At 39.2% G+C, this 20,967-nt stretch overlaps 1 protein-coding gene across 5 annotated transcripts in view; it reads left to right on the top strand.

Annotated features, from left to right (window-relative positions):
* GOLGA4 (golgin A4) overlaps positions 1-20,967 on the top strand; it is a 94,303-nt gene that overhangs the window by 56,790 nt on the left and 16,546 nt on the right. For all 5 annotated transcript variants that reach the window (XM_019483450.2, XM_019483451.2, XM_019483448.2 and 2 more), the window contains 7 exons: positions 567-4,861; positions 6,261-6,382; positions 9,971-10,101; positions 14,249-14,362; positions 17,244-17,264; positions 17,438-17,506; positions 20,854-20,929. In XM_019483450.2, the coding sequence (XP_019338995.1) occupies positions 567-4,861; positions 6,261-6,382; positions 9,971-10,101; positions 14,249-14,362; positions 17,244-17,264; positions 17,438-17,506; positions 20,854-20,929 (4,828 nt within the window). The remainder of the gene's footprint in view (positions 1-566; positions 4,862-6,260; positions 6,383-9,970; positions 10,102-14,248; positions 14,363-17,243; positions 17,265-17,437; positions 17,507-20,853; positions 20,930-20,967) is intronic.

Here is a 20,967-nt window from a genome sequence, read left to right as displayed (position 1 = left end):
TAGAGCTTATTAGTATTAATTCTTTTTTAGGCCACAGGCTGAAATATATTCTTTGTCTTATTTCTTAATAAAAATGTGCATTACTAGCCCACTACATAATTTTGTTAAATTGGAAACTTTGCTTAAGAAGGGGTTAAGATTGTAGTCGTAGCATTATAAGCCAGAATTCTGATATGAGAGCCAATACATGGAAATCCACTACCTGTGGTAGCCAGTGCAGATTCTTTCTCATAACAAACACATGCACTTTTCAAATTACTGTGCATTCAGAGTAGTTATTATGAATTGTTTTGAGAATTTGTTGAATTAGATGTTACTGCATCTACATCTTGCAATCTACAAAATAGAAGGAATCTAATTAATTATTAGTTTAATTTCTACTATTAAACTGCAGATACTAAAAGTTAATTTTGTTTTATGTGTTACAAATAATACAGTATTTTATTTAAATGGTCTAAAGAATTGCATAATTTGTCCCTGGTAAATCTTAAAGTAGACACTGACAGTTCCTTTATGTTTAAAATTTGCTTGTTCATTCTATTCTATTAAAAATCCTCTTTTTATAGAGAATTCTTGAGTTGGAAAGTTCCCCCGCGAAGCATTCGCAAGATGACAAAAGACAAATGGAGGAATTAACCACTCTTATAGAGTCTGAAAGAAACAAGCACAATAAAGAAATCACTGGTATGGTAGAAAAACACAGGGAAGAGCTAGAAAACATGAAACAGCAGCAGGAAAAACTTTGGACAGAAAAACTTCAACTCTTAGAGCAACAGCAGCAGTCCCAGATAGAGAAACTGAGAGAGAGACATGAACAAGAAATAGATGCAATGTTAAAAGAAAAAGAGGCAGTTTTCCATGCACACATAGAAGAGATGAATGAAAAAACATTAGAAAAGCTTGATGTGAAACAAACAGAGCTAGAAACGTTGTCTTCTGAGTTATCAGAAGCACTAAAAATACGTTGTGAGCTAGAACAAGAGCTCTCTCTATTAAAAAGTGATTCCACCAGAGAGAACTTGGAGCTTGAGGCAAAGCTGGAAGAACAGAAAAGCTTGCACAAGGAAACAGTTGACACAATGCTAAAAAAGGATGAAGTGTCTATTCAAGGTATTGAGAAGGTACTCAAAGAGGAAATGAATCAACTTAAACTATTATTGGAGGAAAAAGAAAAACATGTGGAGGAATTAAGACTACAAGAACAGAAGTTAAAGGAAGTAGCAGAAAGAGCTGAAGCTGAAGTTGGACAAGTGTCTGCTAAACTAGAAGATCTCAGTCAGTCGCACCAAAATAACTTCAGGGAGCAGGCAAAAATGTACGAAGGGCAGTTAATGGACCTGCAACAAAAACTGGCCAGTATGGAAGATGAAAGATCACATCTTAAAGAACAGATTGTAAGAACTGAATCCCAGCTGAATGAAGTTAAGAGTGAATTAAACTCTTACATCTCCCAGGTACATGACCTGAGGCAACAACTGCAAGAGCAAAGCAATGAAAACTTGCAGAAAATAACCTCTCTAACACAACATTATGAATCTCAAATGAAAGATCTGAGTAGAGAGATTGATCGAGCAAAAACAAATTTGGTTGAAAAGGAAAATGAAATTGAACAAATGAAAAAACTACAGAATGAGCAAATGGAAGAGCTCAAACAGAAAATAGTAGTCAAAGAGGAGAGAATTAGTGCTATACAAGGTGAATATGAAAATAAATTAAAACAGCAGGAGAGTAAGATGGACAAAATGAAACAAAAAGCAAAGGAGATGCAAGAAACATTAAAAAAGCAGCTCTCTGAGCAGGAAGCTAAACTGAAAAAAGAACTTGAAAACAAGCAGTTGGAATTCAGTCACAAAGAGAGCGAGTTCAATGCAAAAATTTTGGAAATGGCACATGCCAGCTCAGCTGGAATCAGCGATGCTGTGTCAAAACTGGAAATGAATCAGAAAGAGCAACTAGAAAATCTTGCAGTGGCTCATCGGCAGGAACTGGAAAAAGTCGCACAAACTTGGGAAAAGAAACTGAGTCAGCAGGCTGAGGAGCTCCAGGAAAAGCATGAGATAGAACTACAGGAAAAAGAACGGGAAATTGGAGACCTGAAGCAGAATCTTGCCATATTCAGTGCTGAGAAGGAAAGGACTAGCACAGAGATGGTTCAGCTGCAGGAAAAACAGGTGGAGAAAGAGAAAACTTTGAATGAACTGCGGGAGCAACTGAAGTTGTCACTGGCTCAGGTTAGCACTTTGTCACACAGTGAAACTGACCTGAAGGCACAGCTTGAAAAACTAAAAGATGACCTTAATTGCTCCCTGAAGGAAAGGGCTGAACTTCAGGAACAGCTCAGTGAGCTGAAAAAAGTGGAAGAAGAAAGCCGGGCTAAGATTACAGAACTTACAGATACGCTACAAACAGTTGATGAAAAACTCCAAACTCTGCAATCCTTACACTGTAAAGAACGTGAAGATTGCGAGAGAGAACTAGAGGGGAAACATATGGAGATTCAGCAAAAAGAAGTGGAATTCCAGAAGTTGTCCAAAGAGCTTACAGATACTTACTGGAAGACAACTGAAGCCTTATTGCAAACTAAAACTGATGAGCTAATTGAAAAATGTAATGATAAAATAAAGGTAGTAATTTCCAAAATTGCAGATTGTCAGCATCAAATTACAAAAATCAAAAAAGCAATATTAATTAAAAAGTGTAAACTTCCTGAATTAGAAGCACAACTTAGACAAACAACAGAAAACCATACTGCTTTAAGCAGCTCTTTGCAGGAGTCAAGACAACAGTTACAAGAGAAGGATAATTTAATTATGTCCTTGAAAGCCGACATCGAGGGCCTTATAACTGAAAAAGAGAGACTGCAGAAAGAAGGAGGGCATCAACAGCAGGCAGCAACTGAGAAGGAAACTTGCATCACACAGTTAAGAAAAGAATTATCTGAAAATATTAATGTTGTCACCTCAGTGAGAGAGGAGCTTCAGACTAAGGAATCTGAAATCTTGGCTCTGAACAAGATGGTGTGTGAACTAAATGCCAAACTTGAGAACAGCATAAGCTTAACAGAAAAAGAAGAAGCCATATCTTTATTAAGTAAGCATCACCAAGAAGATAAGCTACAGTTTTTAAATCAAATTCAGGAATTATCTTCCAGAGTTGTGACACTGAATCAAGAAAAAGCATCAGCTCTTGAGCAAGTAGACCATTGGATGAACAAGCTGTCAGAATGGAAAAAGAAGGCACAGGTAAGGCTTACACAAAATAATAATATTATTAAAGAGTTACAAAGCAAACTTGAGCTAAATGATACCCAAGCTAGCGAAAAGAAAGAAGAGTTAAATCGTCTGAAGGATGAGCTAGATAAGCAAAGCAAAGATCTAGATAGTTTGAAAAGCATAATGGAAGAAAAGCAGAGCAGCAGGGAGAAGCGAGAGTCTGAATTGACTGCAGAATTAAAAATCAAAACTTCGAGAATTGCTGAGCTAGAGGAACACATTGCTCAAAAAATGACAGAAAATGATTTGTTAATGGAAGAACTAAAGAGGCATAATGAGCAAAAAGACACTGAGCGAGAAGCGCTGGTTCAACAACTTCAGCAGACTGAGGCAGCAATTGTTGAAAAGGACAACAGGCTTAAGGATGCTGAAGAAAAAGTGCTGAGTCTTGAAAAGAAAATGCAATCAATGAAAGCTGAACTTGAGGCAAAACAGAGGGAATTTGATCAAATGAAAACTGAAATGATGAAAAGCAAGGAGGAGGAGTTGAAGGTGTTAGAAGATAGGTTGAATATGGAAAACAGCGCCAAATTAACAGAATTGAAAAAAAAGGCAGAACAAAAAATTGCTTCTATTAAAAAGCAGTTAACCTCTCAAATGGAAGAAAAAGACCAGCAGCTTAAGCAAGATATGGAAAGTCAGTTAAAGGATTTAGAACAAAAAATGCAGGAAAGAGAAGCCAAAATTATGGCCTTAAAAGAAAAAATTAGATCAACCAAAGATTCAACAGACTTGGAGAGAGAGATGCTGCAAAAAGTAGAAAATGTCAAAATTTCTATAGAGCAAGAAAAAAACAACATACTGGAGACACTGCGACAGACATACGAAGAGAAAATATGTGCATTACAAAAAGACTTGTCAGCAAAGGATAAATTGTTGGAGAAATATGAAAAACAGCAACAAGAAAGTAATAATTCAAAAGTAGAAATGCAAAACCAAGAAGAACTCTTAAAAAAAGTAGAAAGTTCTGAGAGAAAACTAAAAGAGGAAGAAGCTGTGATCAAAAGGCTCCAGCAGGAACTTGAGGAACAAAATAAGAAATGTTCTTTGCTATTAGACCATTGCATACAACATGAGAGTGATTTAGCAAGATTTAGAGAAGAATTAAAGACTAGTGAACAAAATTGTCTTGATACTGAGAATGTGATTGGAGACTTCCAGAAAAAACTGGAAGAAAAAGAGAGAGTCTGTCAGTCTTTGGAAAATAAGCTGAGAGAGTTGGAGGATAATTTAACAAAGGAGAAGGAAGCGCACAAAGTTGAGATAAAAGATGTGTCATTAAAATATGAAGAAAAAATACAAAGTCTTCAGCAACAGTTGGATGAAAGAAATGGTCTCGTAAAAGTGTTTGAAGAAAATGCAGAAGAGAAGACTAAATCTGATTTGGAACTGCAAAAATTACTGGGAGATATGCAGACCCAGCAGAAGGACTTGCAGGTTAAACTGGAGGAGGCTGAAAGGGAGAAGCAGAAACTGCGCAAAGATGTAAATAAGCTGCAGAAAGATTTGCGTACCTTACGAAAGGAGCATCAACAGGAACTTGATATAACGAAGAAGGAATCTTTACAAGAGATGGAACAGAAAATCAGGTAGATTTCTATGTTCCTTTGTGTTTTAAATTCTTTTTCCAATGCTAATATTACTGCTTAAAGGTAATATTTATATTTTAAGGCTTTTTTTAAATACCCATTAAATACTGACTAACCTTTGTCTGTATTTGTGAATGGGTTTGTGGGTTTTTTTGTTTTTGTTTTTTTTAAAGTCCCTGACAGTAATATTTCATAAAAAAATTGTGCATCAATATTTAATAGGATCATAGGAAAATAGGGCTGGAAGAGACCTCATGAGGTCATCTAATCTGGCCACCTGCTCAAGGCAGGATCATACCTGACTAAATCATCCCAGCCAAGTGTCCATCTAACCTGCTCTTGAAAGTTTTTAAGGATAGAGATTTCTTCTTTAGGAATCCAAGCCTGTTCCCCAATGCCTGACAACTGTTATAGTCAGAAAGTTAATTTTAAAAAGTATGGAAAAGTGTGCTATTTTGACAAAATACAGATTGGTTTTTCTTTTGGTTCAGCGGTAGTTGTTTTTATAGCCTTACTATGCAAGCTTTCTATAATATTTAGCTTAATACATAAATATAATTTTATATTCCTCAAAACAGTGAATGAGAAAAGAATCTTAAGATTTAGCTGGAGTAGAAATAGGGTCTTGCATGTCTAAAAGTGGTGAATTTTTGCATGCTTTACTTGCCCGCCGTTAACGTATTAGGCCTGCAATGTTCAGCTGAAACATCAGACCATAGGCTTCCAAGAGAAGAGGTATGGGATGATCAGAGAGAACCCTTCTCTGTATATCATAAAAGCCTGGTATACTTTTAAGGTCTGTTTGAGTTTTTCATCTAAGGAGGTTTTTTTGATGACTCTGTGCTATTCTTTGTTCCAGGAAGATCAAGTACTCAAAAGTCCTGTGACTTAGTTTAACCAGGTCAGTTTCTATTGTGGGAAGATGTGGGGGCTTTCAGGAGTAGGGAGGAACAAACAGACCCTAGAACAGTGATTCTCAACCAGGATGCCACAAGATCCTTTGAAGGGTTCTGCAGGAAGTGCAAGGAGGTGAGCAGAGGCTCAGGTCATCCCTGCCTAGCTGCTCCTCTGCCTTACTATCTGCCTCTGCAAGGAGGTAAGCTCTGTAATAAATAAATTAGTTTTTGAAATCAGGTGTCACTCAGTTCATAAAGTTGAGGAACGGCGCCTCAAGTCTGAGGGGTACCTTGAGTCTAAAAGGTTCCAAATCACCTTGAGTCTAAAAAAGGTTCTAAATACTTTGAGTCTAAATCACTGCCCTAGAGAATCAATCAGTGCAGCTCCATCTTCAGAGCAACTGGACTTTGAGAAACGACCTAATCTCCTGGACTGGTAGGCAACTTTCAGACTTTCTTTCATATCTACAGTGAATTTCTCAACTTTTTACTCTCTTGTACAGATATGAACGGGAAGACGTTGAACTAAAGCATAACTCCACTTTAAAGCAGTTAATGAGGGAGTTTAATACTCAGCTGGCTCAAAAGGAGAAAGAACTGGAAACAGCTGTACAAGAAACTATCAGTAAGTGAAATTTTTTCATATATTCATAATTATATAGCTTTATGCTATTTATATTCCCATTTATAAACAGGTGGCAAAAACATAAGGTCTTCATAAGGGAATTGCATTAGGTATGGAGGAACTGAGTGTGGTTGTGTGAAATTAGCCCTTCCCTAAAGAGCGCAGGTAAAGAGAATTGCTGCTGTATTGTGGAGAACCAATCCTGCCTAGGGAGGAGCAAAAAACCCTACGGCGTGCCATACTTATGTCCAAAAGACCAACAGTTATCCCAAGCACACCAAAAAAAAGCAGTAAATTTACAGTCAGGCTCTTGGATCCCACTGCATTGGCTTAGAGGAGAGCACCTGTTATGTCCACTTGGCCAGTCTAAAATCTGCTTTCAGATTTCCAGTAGAGAAATAGACCATATCTTTGAAAGAGCCTCCCAAATACTCTGCAGTAACTTGCTACAATATGAAAAGAAACTCCTCTTTGACTGTACACCTTTGGTCACCTATTCCTTCTTGGCTTCTTGAAGGCACAGGACAAGCATAGTGGCTTCTAATCTGGCAGGGGAAATACCATGTAGCTGTGTCCAAGAAGGCAGTTTTCCTGAACCTCATCACAGGAAACTGCTCTTCTGGCATGGTTCAGTACCCACTGAGGTGCAGCGGCTTTAAGCCCAGTTAATGGTAATGGGATTCTCCTCCCTTGCATTGTCTGAGGGCCTTATGGCTAAGGGCAAGCAAAATTCAGGGGCATCTGAACCCCAAGACTCCGGGCTTGGGCCTGCAAGTAGGATGCTTGTCAAAGGTTTTGGAAACATCTGAAGCCCAGGTGTGGGTGGAGGATGTGTCCTGGTAGTTGGGCCACTTATGGCTCTGGACTCTTGGATTTGGAATTAGTTTGGCTAATTTGGCATTGGATACGAATTAAAAAAAAAAGATTACCCCATGCTGAAACCAATCCAAACAATAATCAATTACAGCCTATACTTAACAGAGATCAGACCTTGAGAGCAATATTCGCAGCTCCTTCGCTCTGGCTGTGGAAGAACACCCTAATCTTGCCCAGCTCATCAGAAGCAAGCTCCCTACTGCTTAACAGACATCAAATGGGACATGTACATTAACAATAGGTGCTTAGTCTGTCAACACGTCTCCATTGCTACTACAGTCAAAACTCCTTCGATGGACCCATCAGAATCCAGGGAATCCTACATATATATGCCTTTCCCAAAATGAAATTTATCTGATCCAGTGGACCAAATGCCCTCATGGTAACTATGAGGGTAAAATAAACCGTAACTATGCACCAGAATAAACTCGTGCAGAAAAAATGTAAAGGACAGAGACATGCATGTCAGTAAAAGCACATTTTTTCTCAGAACAGCCACTCTCTTTCTGATCTCACTGTCCTCATGCTTCAGGGAAATCTACCAAGCACCTTTTAAAAGGCACGTAAAAGGGAACAAAAAGTCATAAGCTGGCTGGACACGAGGAACCAAGGACTGAACATAAATACTGACATAACGCATGATCTGATTCCTGAAATTCTTTTTGCACAGTACAGGTCATAATGACTCTCCTCCCTTTAGATACATCTTCAGTAATCAACTTTTTTTCCTGTTAATTGTTTGTCTGCTACCTGTAGGCGTTTCTCTTCCCCCCCCCCCAGTGCTGCAGCTCTATTCATTGTTCTTAATAACTAGTATGCTTCCTTCCCTTCCTAGACCAGATGAAGAATGCATTGTATTTGAAAGTTTGTATAAATTTATCTCAACTGTGCAGTTTGTCCAATAAAAGATATTAGTCTTAAGATATTAGTCTTACCTCGGTCCTGGGGAAGATCTTCGAGAAAATTATCCAGGAGCACATCTGCAAGGGATCAGCAGGGGAGTGTATACTTAGGGTCAGCCAACATGGGTTCATCAGTGGCAGGTCCTGTCAGACCAACCTGGTGGCCTTCTATGATCAGGTCACTAAATCCTTACATGCAGGCATTGCGGTGGATGTAGTCTTTCTGGACTTTAGAAAAGCCATTGACACTGTCTCTCACCCCATTCTCATTAAAAAATTAGGCCACTGTGGTGTCGATCCCTACACGGTCAGATGGGTCGCCAATTGGCTGGAGGGCTGCACCCAGAGAGTGGTGGTGGACGGGTCTTTTTCGACCTGGAAAGATGTGGGCAGTGGGGTTCCCCAGGGCTCGGTCCTTGGGCCTGCGCCATTCAACATCTTCATCAGCGACTTGGACGAGGGGGTGAATAGCACCTTGTTCAGATTCGCAGATGGCACTAAGATGTGTGGGGAGGTGGGCACGCTAGAGGGGAGGGACAAGCTGCAATCAGATCTGGACAAGTTGCAGAGGTGGGTGGATGAGAATAGGATGGGTTTCAACACTGACAAGTGCAAGGTACTGCTCCTGGGGAGGAAGAACCAGCAGCAGACCTACAGGCTGGGGAACTCCCTTCTCGCCAGTGCAGAGGCAGAAAAGGATCTTGGAGTCATTATAGACTCCAAGATGAACATGGGCTGCCAGTGTGGTGATGCAGTCAGAAAGGCTAACCGCACCTTGTCACGCATCCATAGATGCATCACAAGCAGATCCAAGGAGGTGATCCTCCCCTTCTACGCAACACTGGTCAGGCCCCAGTTGGAGTACTGCATCCAGTTCTGGGAGCTGCACTTCAGGAGGGATGTGGACAACATTGAGAAGGTCCAGAGGAGGGCCACACTCGCATGATCAGGGGGCAGCAGAGCAGGTCCTATGAGGAGAGGCTAAGGGACCTGAACCTATTCAGCCTCCACAATAGGAGTCTGCGAGGGGATCTGGTGGCTGTCTATAAACTGGCCAAGGGAAACTAGCAGGCAATGGGAGAGTCCCTGTTCCTCTGAACAGTACTGGGAGTAACAAGGAACAAAGGCCATAAGCTGACAAAGAGCCAGATTCAGGCTGGATATCAGGAGGCACTATTTCACAGTCAGGGCGGCTAGGATCTGGAACCAACTTCCAAGGGAAGTGGTCCTCGCTCCTACCCTGGGGGTCTTTAAGAGGAGGCTAGATAGACACCTTGCCCGGGTCGTCTGACCCCAGCATTGTTTCCTGCCCATGGCAGGTGGTCGGACTTGATCTGCTCAAGTCCCTTCCGACCCTGCTAACTATGAAACTTATTATGCAAAAAATCCTTGTCTGGACTATCGTGGCTACAGTATCACTGTAACACTGCCAGATAATTGCAAGTAGTTTCTGTCTATTATGGGCATAGAATTTGCCAAGTATCAACTGTGACCTTCTGTCTTCCAGAAATATTTTCAGGCCTCAGGCTGGAAAAGGTTGATGCCAATATCACACTACATACAAAAGATTCCTCATGTGTCTGTGTCAGGATCAAGAAGTTACTTAAAAATAACGTACTTCTAAGGTGTCTGTGAAGAGGACAGTAAAATACTGGATTGTTTGACTTTCCATAATTTTGCCTCATCCAAGATTCTTCTTTCAGTTTAATAATAATCTTTAAATCCTTTAAATTATGTTTGTTATGTGATGTTATCTTTTATTTCTATCTTCTCATTTATGATGGCACTTGTCATTTTATTTTTTTAACAGGTAAAGCCCAAGAGGTGGAAGCAGAGTTGATGGAATCTTATCATACAGAGACAACACAGTTGCATAAAAAAATTGCAGAAAAAGATGATGATTTAAAAAGAACAGTTAAAAAGTATGAAGAAATCCTTGAGGTAACCACTTCTGGAAAGTGATCTGATTCAGTCTATTTAAATAAAGTATTTTCTTTTTTAGGACTCTTGGGCGGGGGGGGGGGGAGGGGGGAGGAATTCAGGCAAAATGTTATGTTTATAAGAGGTTTTTGAAAATATAGTAGTCTGTAGTTGCACTAGTTATGTATTGATTTATAACATTGCTTGTTTATATCTAAGCGATCTTTGTAATTAAAATGTTCCTGCATCTTACTACTGCATAAGACCACACAAATGGCGCTCTGATCCTGCATTTGGATATATTGGATGGAGCTGTGCATCTGAACTAAGCACTTCTTAATTTCATTAGAATGCTACATGTTTATATAAACCCGCCCACACAGGCCTGGATGGAAAAACAGGTTTCAAACTGAAATGTAGAAAATAAGCAACATGAATGATTAAGTTGCATTGCATCTTTAAAAGGTTTCAAGTGCAATGATCAAAGGTGGTGTTAGCTGTACAACAACAAATAAATTGAATGGTTTTATTTTCTCAGTATTCTTCCTATGAATAATCTGAAGAACTGCATGCCAAACAGACTGAAGACTTTTCTGTTTTAAAAACTGAGTGTAGTAAAGGTAGAATATAGCCCTCTTCCCTACTTTTGCACATTAGCAGCTTGAGTGGAGATGTCAGATATGTAAAACAAGGTACAATTTGCAACCATTTCCTTCCCTACATTTTACTTCTTGATTAATAACACAGCAAAGTCCTTTTGTGATGATTCTAACCTGACTTTCTGGATTATTTCTGATTTTGTTTTTTTCTCTTCCTCCATATTGTCTGAGCACGTAGGGGTTTTTTTTTGGCAATTGGGCACATAGCCCTTATTCAGACCTTGAAAGACAATGTCACACGTTACACTAAGCATGTGTTAAATGTACTTAAAACATGAGCAACCACATGTTCAAGCAGTAAAGCGCATAAGTGCTCTTATATTGTGGCAAAGTTAGGACCTTTCATGCAAGGAATATCTCCAGATTTGCATTAAGTAGCTGTTTGCTGGACAGCTCCACAAAGATAATACAAGCAGTTAGCAGTCCCAACCCAGCCATGATGTCAACCAGGGACCCCTCTGGGCAGGATGAGAGCTTCACATCAGGAAGAAGGATTCTGCATTTTTTTACTTGTCAGGTTCCTCCTGGATCAAGTTGAAAGCTGGGTGCCTGCAGCCCCAAAGGGTCCCAGCACTGGCACTGTACTGGAACCTTAGTGTTGGGGCTGGGATGGACAGTCAGCTATCTGTGCATGTTAGAGATCATAATAAACATTACTATGCATCTGCTCAGAACTTGCAACTTTTACTACCTCACAGATTTAACACTTTCATGTAAACTATACATTTCAAATCAAAGGGCTTATAAAAATAGTTTTCAGTATTCTTTAACTGCTGTGTATGTTATAAAAAATTTAAATGCATTATTTACTGCTTATGATCCATTTGCCATGAAGTATGCTTCTGCTTATGTAGAGTTGATAATTGCATTTCAAAAAGAAGAACAGGATTATATCAGTAAAGATGACTGTCTTAACATCTCAGCATTATATGATACCGTCAAAGTCCCACTAATTAGAGATCTTCCAAGTTAATGCAACCTATCATTTATGTGGCCTGTGATCTTCTCTATTCAAACTAAAATATACCATTAAAGGAAAATTAAATGTTGCACCTAGGTTAGCTTAATTTGGGTTTGTGTGCAAGCTGAAAATGAAGGCTCTCATTTCAAGTGTGTAACCTTGCATTTGTCATATTGTCTTCCATATGCATATGGTACAGGCTTTGTGGCTAAAATCTGGGAAATTGCAATTTTTATTGATGTTTGAATCGATCCTTGCAATGAAGTCAGAATAGAATTTGGTTTATATGTTGTCAGAGTATACCAGATGCTTTTAAGAGCAATAAGTTTTCGGGTAGCATAGGGTGTATAGCATGCTGACTAGTAAGTGCTGTGTAATAACCTAAAACTTTAAATTACAGTCTTTAGTAATGATCTTATATTAAGGATTTTTCAAGCCAGGGGTAACATTTTGGTTAAAGTATAGTAACCGACTTGAATTATGGCTTCTATAGCCACCTTCTGTGACTGAGAATGATGTACTTGCAAATTTACTAGACTTGTTAGATTTTATCGGAGATGGTGTGCGAGTGAAAATGGATCAAAAAATCACTAATGCCAGTAATAAGAAAACACAAAGAAGCAGATTCATCAAATGAGTTTTAATTTAGTTTAGTACTCTAGTGCTTAAGTAGTCTATAAAAATGTTATACTACATGCATATTTATGAAATGTTCATGATGCCTAGAACTTCTGTAGAAGAGCAAAGCAATAAAATAATCTAATCTTGGGGGAGCAGAAACATATCAGAATAAGCAGAATTTGGCCTAGAAGATTTTTTTTTTTTTTAAACTTGCTATGCCAAAACAGAGCTTTAGGAAAAGCTTACAGAATATTAAAATAGTTATTGCAAACAAATGATGAATCCCCAGTCATTGATAGTAATGAATGAAATGCCTGTTCAGTGCAGAAAGTTAGGCTGAATCAGTGGCACCTTGCAGACATTACACTTAAGACATACTTAACTAGTTAATTGCATCTTAAAGTGTAACCTGGCCCCACATACAGGCAGTTGGTGGTGCAGTAAAACAGGAAATAAACCATAAAATTATTACACAAAAATTATGTACTAATTTTGTATCTAGTATTCAATGTGATATAATTTAAATGTGTGGCAGGGTGGACCGCATAGGGGTCTCCAACTGACCATGGTCCCCACCAGTCAACATAATCCTCTGGCTTTGGGGACTTGCCAAGGCCAGTTTGAACTCTTGTGCTATTGTGATCTAGCTAAGAATCAGCCAAATGTCAGCTCTGGGGATTTTAGTAGGGTTCAAACCTGGGTTTCAACTTGCTGGGAAGCCCAGAATCATAATCCCAGGTTCCCCCTGCAAGTGAGGCACAATTGGGATCAGATGCCCCATCCCAAAATTGTGCATCTCATCATGTGATTTGTGTACTGTTTACCTACCAAAATACTGAACAACAAGGCTGTGTGAAATTTCACCGAGTTCAATGAAACTGCAGCCCCATGGAGCTCAGCCTGGTGGCGGGAGGAGCTGCACAGCCTTGGCTCTCCCTGATCCTGCCACTGGGCTGTGCTCCATGGAGCTCCACAGCCCCATGGAGTGCAGCCCGGTGGCGGGAGGTGGACAGAGCCAGGGCTGCGTTCTGCCGCCAGGCTGAGCTCCATAGGGCTGCAGAGCCACTTGGAGTGCAGCCCTGACTCTCCCCTGTCTCCTACCACCAGGCTAGATGACAGGAGGCTGCTGCTGGTGCCTGGGGCCAGCGGCAGCATCAGTCTTCCGTGGCAGCAGCAGCCGCCTCCAGTCATCTGGTACAGCCCTCCAGGGGGTGTGGGCCCCTGGATCTGTGCTGCTGGACAGGAGGCTGTCGACAAGTGTTGCAAGTCTTTCGCTTTTTGAAGTTTTGAGATATAGTGTCCGAGAAACCTCTGCACCTATCTCCTTGAAACTTGGCAGGCGTCATGCCCTCAAAAGGGGCTACCATCCCTGCAATTGTCATCCAAATCGGGCAAGAAATGACATGGGTATTTTCATGATTCCCCATTATAGCCTATGGGCGATGCGTTGAAGCAGCGAAACAGTTTTGACGAAATGAAACGGAACAGTGCTTCAAAATAAAACTATGAAACGAAACACTGTCCCTTCGAAATGGCGAAACGGATGTCAAAACGAAACAGCAGTGTTTCACATAGCCCTACTAAACAACACTCAAATGCTATTTTCAAAGCCAGTTAAAAATTTATAGTAAGAACTAAATCTTGCATGGTCTCTGGTTTTCCCAGATTGATAAATGAAGCTTTGCTAATATTATCTGATAAGCCCTCTTGAATATTTGTTCCTCCTTTCATGTTCATATTTTCATGGTCATATAGCATAAGTAGTCCTACACTTTTAGTACATGCTTCATATATAGACTTGAATAACTTTCTTTGAAGTACCACTATATTTTGCCAGATGCTTCTTGTCTAGTATAGTTAAAGTTTTATGGATTTAGAAATGTAACTGTGTATCAAATAAATTAATACTTTTTTTTTAATTCTGAAGGCTCGAGAAGAAGAAATGACAGCAAAAGTAAATGATTTGCAAACACAGCTGGAAGAATTGCAGATGGAATACAAACAAAGATTAGCAGATGAAGAGCATCGGAACAGTGAAGAAGTGAGCTGATGCAATTGTTGTTTAATTGACGTGGGGTTTAGTTATAAGCCACGCCCTAGTGTTCAGGTGCAATTCTGAATTCTTTGGAAGATGGGAGCTGTTTTGTTGTAGGATCTGCAAGATTTACTTTGATCCTTTTTTATTAGTTTGCCAACTAATTGTTTTTCTTTCTTTCTGTCTTTCTTTTTTCATCAATGTTGACTTCCTTCTGGAGACATTGCAGAGATGCTAAATAACTCATTTTGGAATTCCAGTAGTCAAGGGGCGTTAAAATATCTTTGTATTTTGCACAAAAAGGGATTCATATTATCTAAGGAAGGGTGTCTACATGCTGTAGTAGACCCATGAATACATTTTGGTGCTGTTAAAAATACTAAAATAAGTAGTACACTTAATAGGAAAACATAGGAAAGCCATAGATAGGGCAATTTTAATTTTTCATCTTGCAAAACTGTTTATATTCCCTATGAACTAATGGAAGGCGTTACAAGTATTTGATATTTCAGACAGACAGTATGAGTTACATCAGGCTTTCTGAACTTGACTGGAAGATACTAGATATCATGAGATATTAAAGATTTGTTTTGAATATAAGGAATGCATAAGGAAAGTCTTGACTTGGACAGCCCTAAATTAGGCCTCAACATAAAGTACTGTAATACTTTTCTCGTATGCTCTTCAGGGCTCCCCAAAACAGAGGTGTGCAACAAAAGAATTCAAAGACAGCTACACTTTTCTCTAGCTCATGTAAACCAGTAGTTTTAGGGTAGGGACATGAAAGTCATTTACTGTGGATTAAACTTGTGCTGGGGCTTTACTGTACATCATCTGCTCCGTGGTAACTGTCTGTCTGCAAACACGCTATCATAATAAGCTATAGTAATGTACCATTTTTTCCTGGAGGACTAAGCTTCCATGGTTTAGCTCCCACTTACCACAGGGTAAGAGCACATATGCATGGACAGTGACCATTTGTAGGTACTCGCTTTCTCCTGGGAGAATTGCTGCTCTTCCAGGAGAAAGCACAAGTGTAGCAATGTTTAGATTTTTCTCCCAAAACAAAAGTAGCTGCTGTAGTAGAAGAATAACCCAGGAGCAGCCAGGGCTAAATTGCTCCCTAGAGAGTTTCTCCTGAGAGAGTGAATGTCTCTACATCTCTTCTGAGAGAAGCCGCACCATAGTCCTCCAGCATCTGGGGGTGCTTTGCTCCTACTTACATCTCCACCTGCAGAAGACAGTGTGTTGCTTGCAGGGCATGCCCCCTTCACAATCTCACATTGTGCTCCAGGTGGACGGAGGCTGACTCTTAACAGTCTGGGTTAGCCAGTCAGACTTGTCCTATGTCCTGCTGCCATTTTGTTTCATGGCATATTGAGGGAGTGTGCAGATCATGGTGAGATGTTTGCACAGGGGTGCCCTCTCTGCGCTGCCTCAGCACTGCAAGCTTTCTGCTCTTGAGAGGCACAGTGTTCAAATGTCTATGCAGGTGTGTCTCAAGTTTTTTTTTTTTTCTACCAAGAAAATAAACCTGGGAAAATTCTCTGGGATGACTTGGATGTGTATGCAGCCAGTAACTGCAAAACAACTGATGACCCACACAGTTTTACATCCTTTTTTATCCCACATTGTTCATGTGCTTTTAAGGTTAGGTGAACTTTCTACAAATAGATATGGTGATTTAAATCTTGCTCAGTGGGTGGTGTTTGTGTTTACTGGGAGAACATAAATCTAATACCTGGTAAAATTGGGGGATTTTTTTTTTTTGTTCCAAGGCCTGGCAGATCATCTTTATCAAATATCAATGTGTCAAGCTTAAGGCTGTGGTATTAGCAAAATTTAGAAATGATAGTTTCAGTGGGTGAAAGAGGGGAGAAGGTGCCTGATGAAATGAGCTCTTCCGAAGTAGAGCTCCTGTTCAAAAGTTTAGGAGCCTCACAAGGGAGTGTACTATCTACCTGAAGATTTTAAAAGGTTGAGGCCCACAGTAGAGGGCAGCAGTTTCCCTCTTTGGCATAAACTTATAGAGCAGTGCAAAAATGTTAATATATTTCAGCATAAGGCTTGCAATGCTGTTCTGCTTTCAGCTTCTGGAACCTATTGCACTTTTCAAAATAAGTCTACTTAAATTAATAAAACCCGTATCCAAAGTTTTTAAGTTCCATGGCATTATTTTTTTAAAGTTTGCACAAAGAGGTTCTGTAATGACCAACGGAATATTGTTATCTTCACAATCCACACAGTTGGTTAATAAAATTATTGCCATGCTGGGGGGAAATGTTGATGTTTCCAACATGTCTCCATTGATACATGAGACATCATTTAATTTGCATAGTTCAGGATCTGTGCAATCAAGTGTGTGTTTGTGTGTATGTGTGTGTGTATATGTAAAGAAATGAATGATGTTCCCAGGAAAGACAGCAGCAGTTAAATTTTTTGGTGTGTCTGTGTGCTCTTAATTACTGTTATAACACAGTTGTAGTTTTTTTTGTAGAGATTGAGCATAATAGCCTCTTCACTGTACTTTAAAATTGAGTTAAATATTTGCCAAAGCCATATGATAGCTTACTTGAATCCTTGCATATTGTACTCTTTCTTATGTATTGCGCACACATTAACTATGTTAAAGGAATGTGGGAGTTAATTTATGCAATCTTAATCCTTATTTTCATCTACTGCAAAAAAACTATTTCCCTTGTAGATAGCTGATATCTTCTACTACTCTCTTGAAATGCCTTTGTATTCCTGTCCTTTGCATGACCACTAATTCCTCACATTTCCTGTCAGGAAATCTCCTAAATATTTTTATGCCTTACCTTATTTCCTGTTGCTATAAATATGCAGATACCAAGCATTTCATATGTCCTTTTTTCCCCCTTCCTAGGTAACAGTAATAGAGCTTCAGGTAAGACTTGAATTTTACTGGGTTTATTTGGACTGTGCCAGTGGTTTGTGATTAGAAGTATTTATAAGATTATATTTAAAGAGACAATTTAGCAAAAAATACTTGAAATGCAAAAAAACATGGTGAATACACAACTGTTCATCAGATAATTCTGTATGTGATCTCCCTTTCAGGCACAACTAGCACAGAAGACGACTCTAGTCAATGATTCAAAGTTGAAAGAGCAGGAGTTCAAAGAACAAGTAAGATCTTTTAAATAGGAAGATACAGAAGAATCAAGAAGCAATAATTGAGTTTTCATTGTAGGCTTTGCCTGTGTTAAAGGAATTTTGGTCTGCTTAACATGATTAGAACCTCTTGCATCCCTACAAGTCCTACAGATTGAATTTCATTAGTAGATGTTTAGGATTGTGAATCCAAAAAGATGACAAAGCCGATAGGGAAATACAAATCGCCTGAGCAAAGGACTAACGTTAGAGGGATGGGGGTGAGTAGGGGAACAAAACTAGGTTACAGAGAATACAATGTTAGCCAACTAAGCCTGTGGGTGGGAGGAGGTCTGGTGGGGGAAAGGGAGGGAAGGGGTTTGCAATGCTGAGAGAGAAAGAAGATAGATACTATCAAATCCCATTTGGGTTATATTTACTTTCAGCACATCTAAACATGTTTTCAATAAATCCATTGTTCTCCCTAAAAGTTTACAGGTAAACAAACAGTTGTGATGCACAGTTGGAAAAACTTGTTTGAAAGGAAATGTCAAGGATAAGTCATTTAATGAATTCATAGGGTTTTTTCTCCCACAGTCAAACCAAATACTGAATTTATTCAAATAAAAGACAACCCTCCAATAGTTAGATTATATATATATATATATATATATATATATATATATATATATATATATATATATATATATATATATATGGAAAAATATATAAATTTGTTATGATTTTTAAGGTATAGAATCTAACTATTGGAGGTTTGCCTCAAAATTGTTCCCTTCCCACTGCTACAGCAGGGAAAATAAATTGTGGGGGGAGGTGGCCCCTTTGTCCTCTGTCCCCCTAACTTCATCTCCCTGCAGCCCCTCTTACTTTCCCCCAGTTCCTACTGTCAGATCCTGTTCTCACTGAGCACATGGAAGTGAGGGGCAAATGAGAAAACACTGACTTTGAAATAAACATATCTGTAGTAATTTGCATATAAACAAATTACTGTGAGTACCCATAGACTTGGACTTCGTTCATTCAGGATTGATACATTTTACTTTTTTTGAAATTATTGCAAGTTTTGGCACAGATATTCTCCATGAGCACACTTTTAAGCAGCACTTTTGTACCTGCTTAGATATAGTACAAACTACAGGCAAGCCCCGCTTAACGCTGTTTCACTTAGCCCTATTTCGCTATTAAGCTCATTTGAAATTGATACCTGATTTCACTTAGCGCTCAGCGAGTTTTGTTATAACACTCATGGTCGCCATCTTGGGTTGTCAAATACTTTCTGTTTCACTTAATGCTTGTTTCACTTAATACTCAGTTTTTCAGGAACAAATTAAGAACGCTAAGTGGGGGTTGCCTGTATGCATGGTACTAGTTCAGAGCTAAAAGGCTCATGATCTTAGCATATAGTTCAGGGGTTTTCAACCTTTTTGAATAAATGTACCCCTGTGGGGCGCGGGGAAAGTGTCAAGCAGCTGGACGTGGAGGGGGTGGGGGTGGCGGAGTGGCGGCAGCGCAGTGTCTATGCAGCCCTGCTCTCACCCCGCACTGGCCCTGCTCCAGTGAGGCAGAGGTGCGGGGTGGTGGCTTTCCATCCCCACCCATCCCTGCATACCCCCTGGGACCTTTCAGAGTGTGCCTGGTTAACAACCCCTGATATAATTCATTGGTGGGCCCCAGCAGTCAACAGTGTTTCAAATTATGAAGGTGCCTGATGAAGTGTGCTCTACCGAAGTAGAGCTTCTGTTCTAAAGTTTAGGAGCCTCAGGGGAATGTACTGTCTACCTGGAGTTCTGCTCAACCAGTATGATTTGGAACTGATTTGGCTAATTTGATCTGGAACACAAAATATATTATAAAAAAAAAATTAAAAAAAATTAGTAATGTAGCATTCTTGGCCACCTTGGTGTAGGGTCAGCCTCTTATTACAGTACCTCTAGGCCTGGTGCCTATTCCTTGCTGGGGAAATACTTGTCCCTTCTTTTCTTTTCTTTTCTTTTCTTTTCTTTTCTTTTCTTTTCTTTTCTTTTCTTTTAAATGGCCACCAAGGTGGATTTGATTTAAATCATGATTTAAATCATTGGTCAGAAAGCCTCGGTTTAATCGCTATTTTCTACAAAAAGTGCATTCTTGTTGTTTGATATCCGCTATTCATTTAACTTCTTGAAGGGTTGCACTTTTAGAGAGAGTTAAGGGCTTGACTCTGTACACAAATTTGCAGAGAGACAAGAGGGCTGATGGGTAGGTAATCAGCTCTGTTATCTCTCCTCTCCATATGCTGCTGTTAACAAGGATGTTACCTTCTGAGGACACAAATCCACAGTTTGAGAACTAAAAATAAGCATCACAGATACTTAATACAATATTTTAGACCGAGCACTACCATTGGGTAGAGTGGTTTTCTTTAATTTTTACTAATTGATAGAGGAGCCTCTGGGAGCCTTGTAAGATTGGGCCCCTAATATAGTCCATGACCTGTTGTGACCTATATATAAAACTTTTCTAAAAAGGTTAGTATATAATTAGAAGTTATAATCCCTATTCTATGATGATATCTTTGAGCTTTAACATATCTTCAGTTAAAACTATCTTTATATAGGCTTATTTTTTAAAAAAAAGCTTATTAACAATTAAATAAAAAAAATCTAATTTAAATTTAAAAAATGCAATTTTTTTTAATGTTTAAAAAAAAGTTGTTTTTTTTAGCTCCCCCCCCCCCCCAAAAAAAAAAAAAAAAGTTCCCATCAACATTTTTGGCACCAGGAGAGGGTATTAGATCTTGCTCTGGCCTTTCCACATCCTGGCCTGGTATTACAGTACCATTACTTGTCTTATATTAGAGTAAATACAATATTGTTTAACAGCTAATCTAAAAAGTGCATGTTTTGCACACTTGTACTTGCCTTAAGAGCTTAGTACCAGACACAACGGTTAGCATTCCTTTACAGACAGTAAGTGCATCCTGCTTACATATAAGAAAGGAATATTTTCCATAGGTCAAATTGGCAAGGACTGTGGGAATTTTGGCCTTTGTCCACAGTGTGTAGTGCAGTCCACTGCATTAGCAGTGCCCTTGTCTCCCTTGCTCTTCTCTGTGACATGTTGTAAGGTTTTCCTGGCATTTGTAGTTTTGTGCCTTGTAGTTATATGAGAGAGATGAAGTGGCAGTTTCAGGGAATCCTTCAGTAAATGACTGCCTGTGAATGCAGGTGATGGAATTCCATGATTCAGGATCCCCCTTCCAGTCCTTTTGTTCTTATGCAAAGTTGAAATGTTTGTGTTGGTAATAAAACCTATTCTGTTAAACTTTTAAGCTTAAATTTGTTGTTTATAAGCACTGTTTTTTTTTTTGACTGTTGGCTGTTTAGATTCATATCCTGGAAGATCGATTGAAAAACTATGAGAAGAATACGTATGTTACAACAGTTGGAACACCTTACAGAGGTAAGGAGAAGTTGTTTCAGATTAAAGAAAGGAAAATA

Source organism: Alligator mississippiensis, chromosome 5 (assembly GCF_030867095.1).
Source record: "Alligator mississippiensis isolate rAllMis1 chromosome 5, rAllMis1, whole genome shotgun sequence".
In the NCBI taxonomy this organism is placed as follows: domain Eukaryota; kingdom Metazoa; phylum Chordata; order Crocodylia; family Alligatoridae; genus Alligator; species Alligator mississippiensis.
Note: the sequence above shows the minus strand (reverse complement) of the source record. Positions and strands in the feature narration are given on the sequence as shown.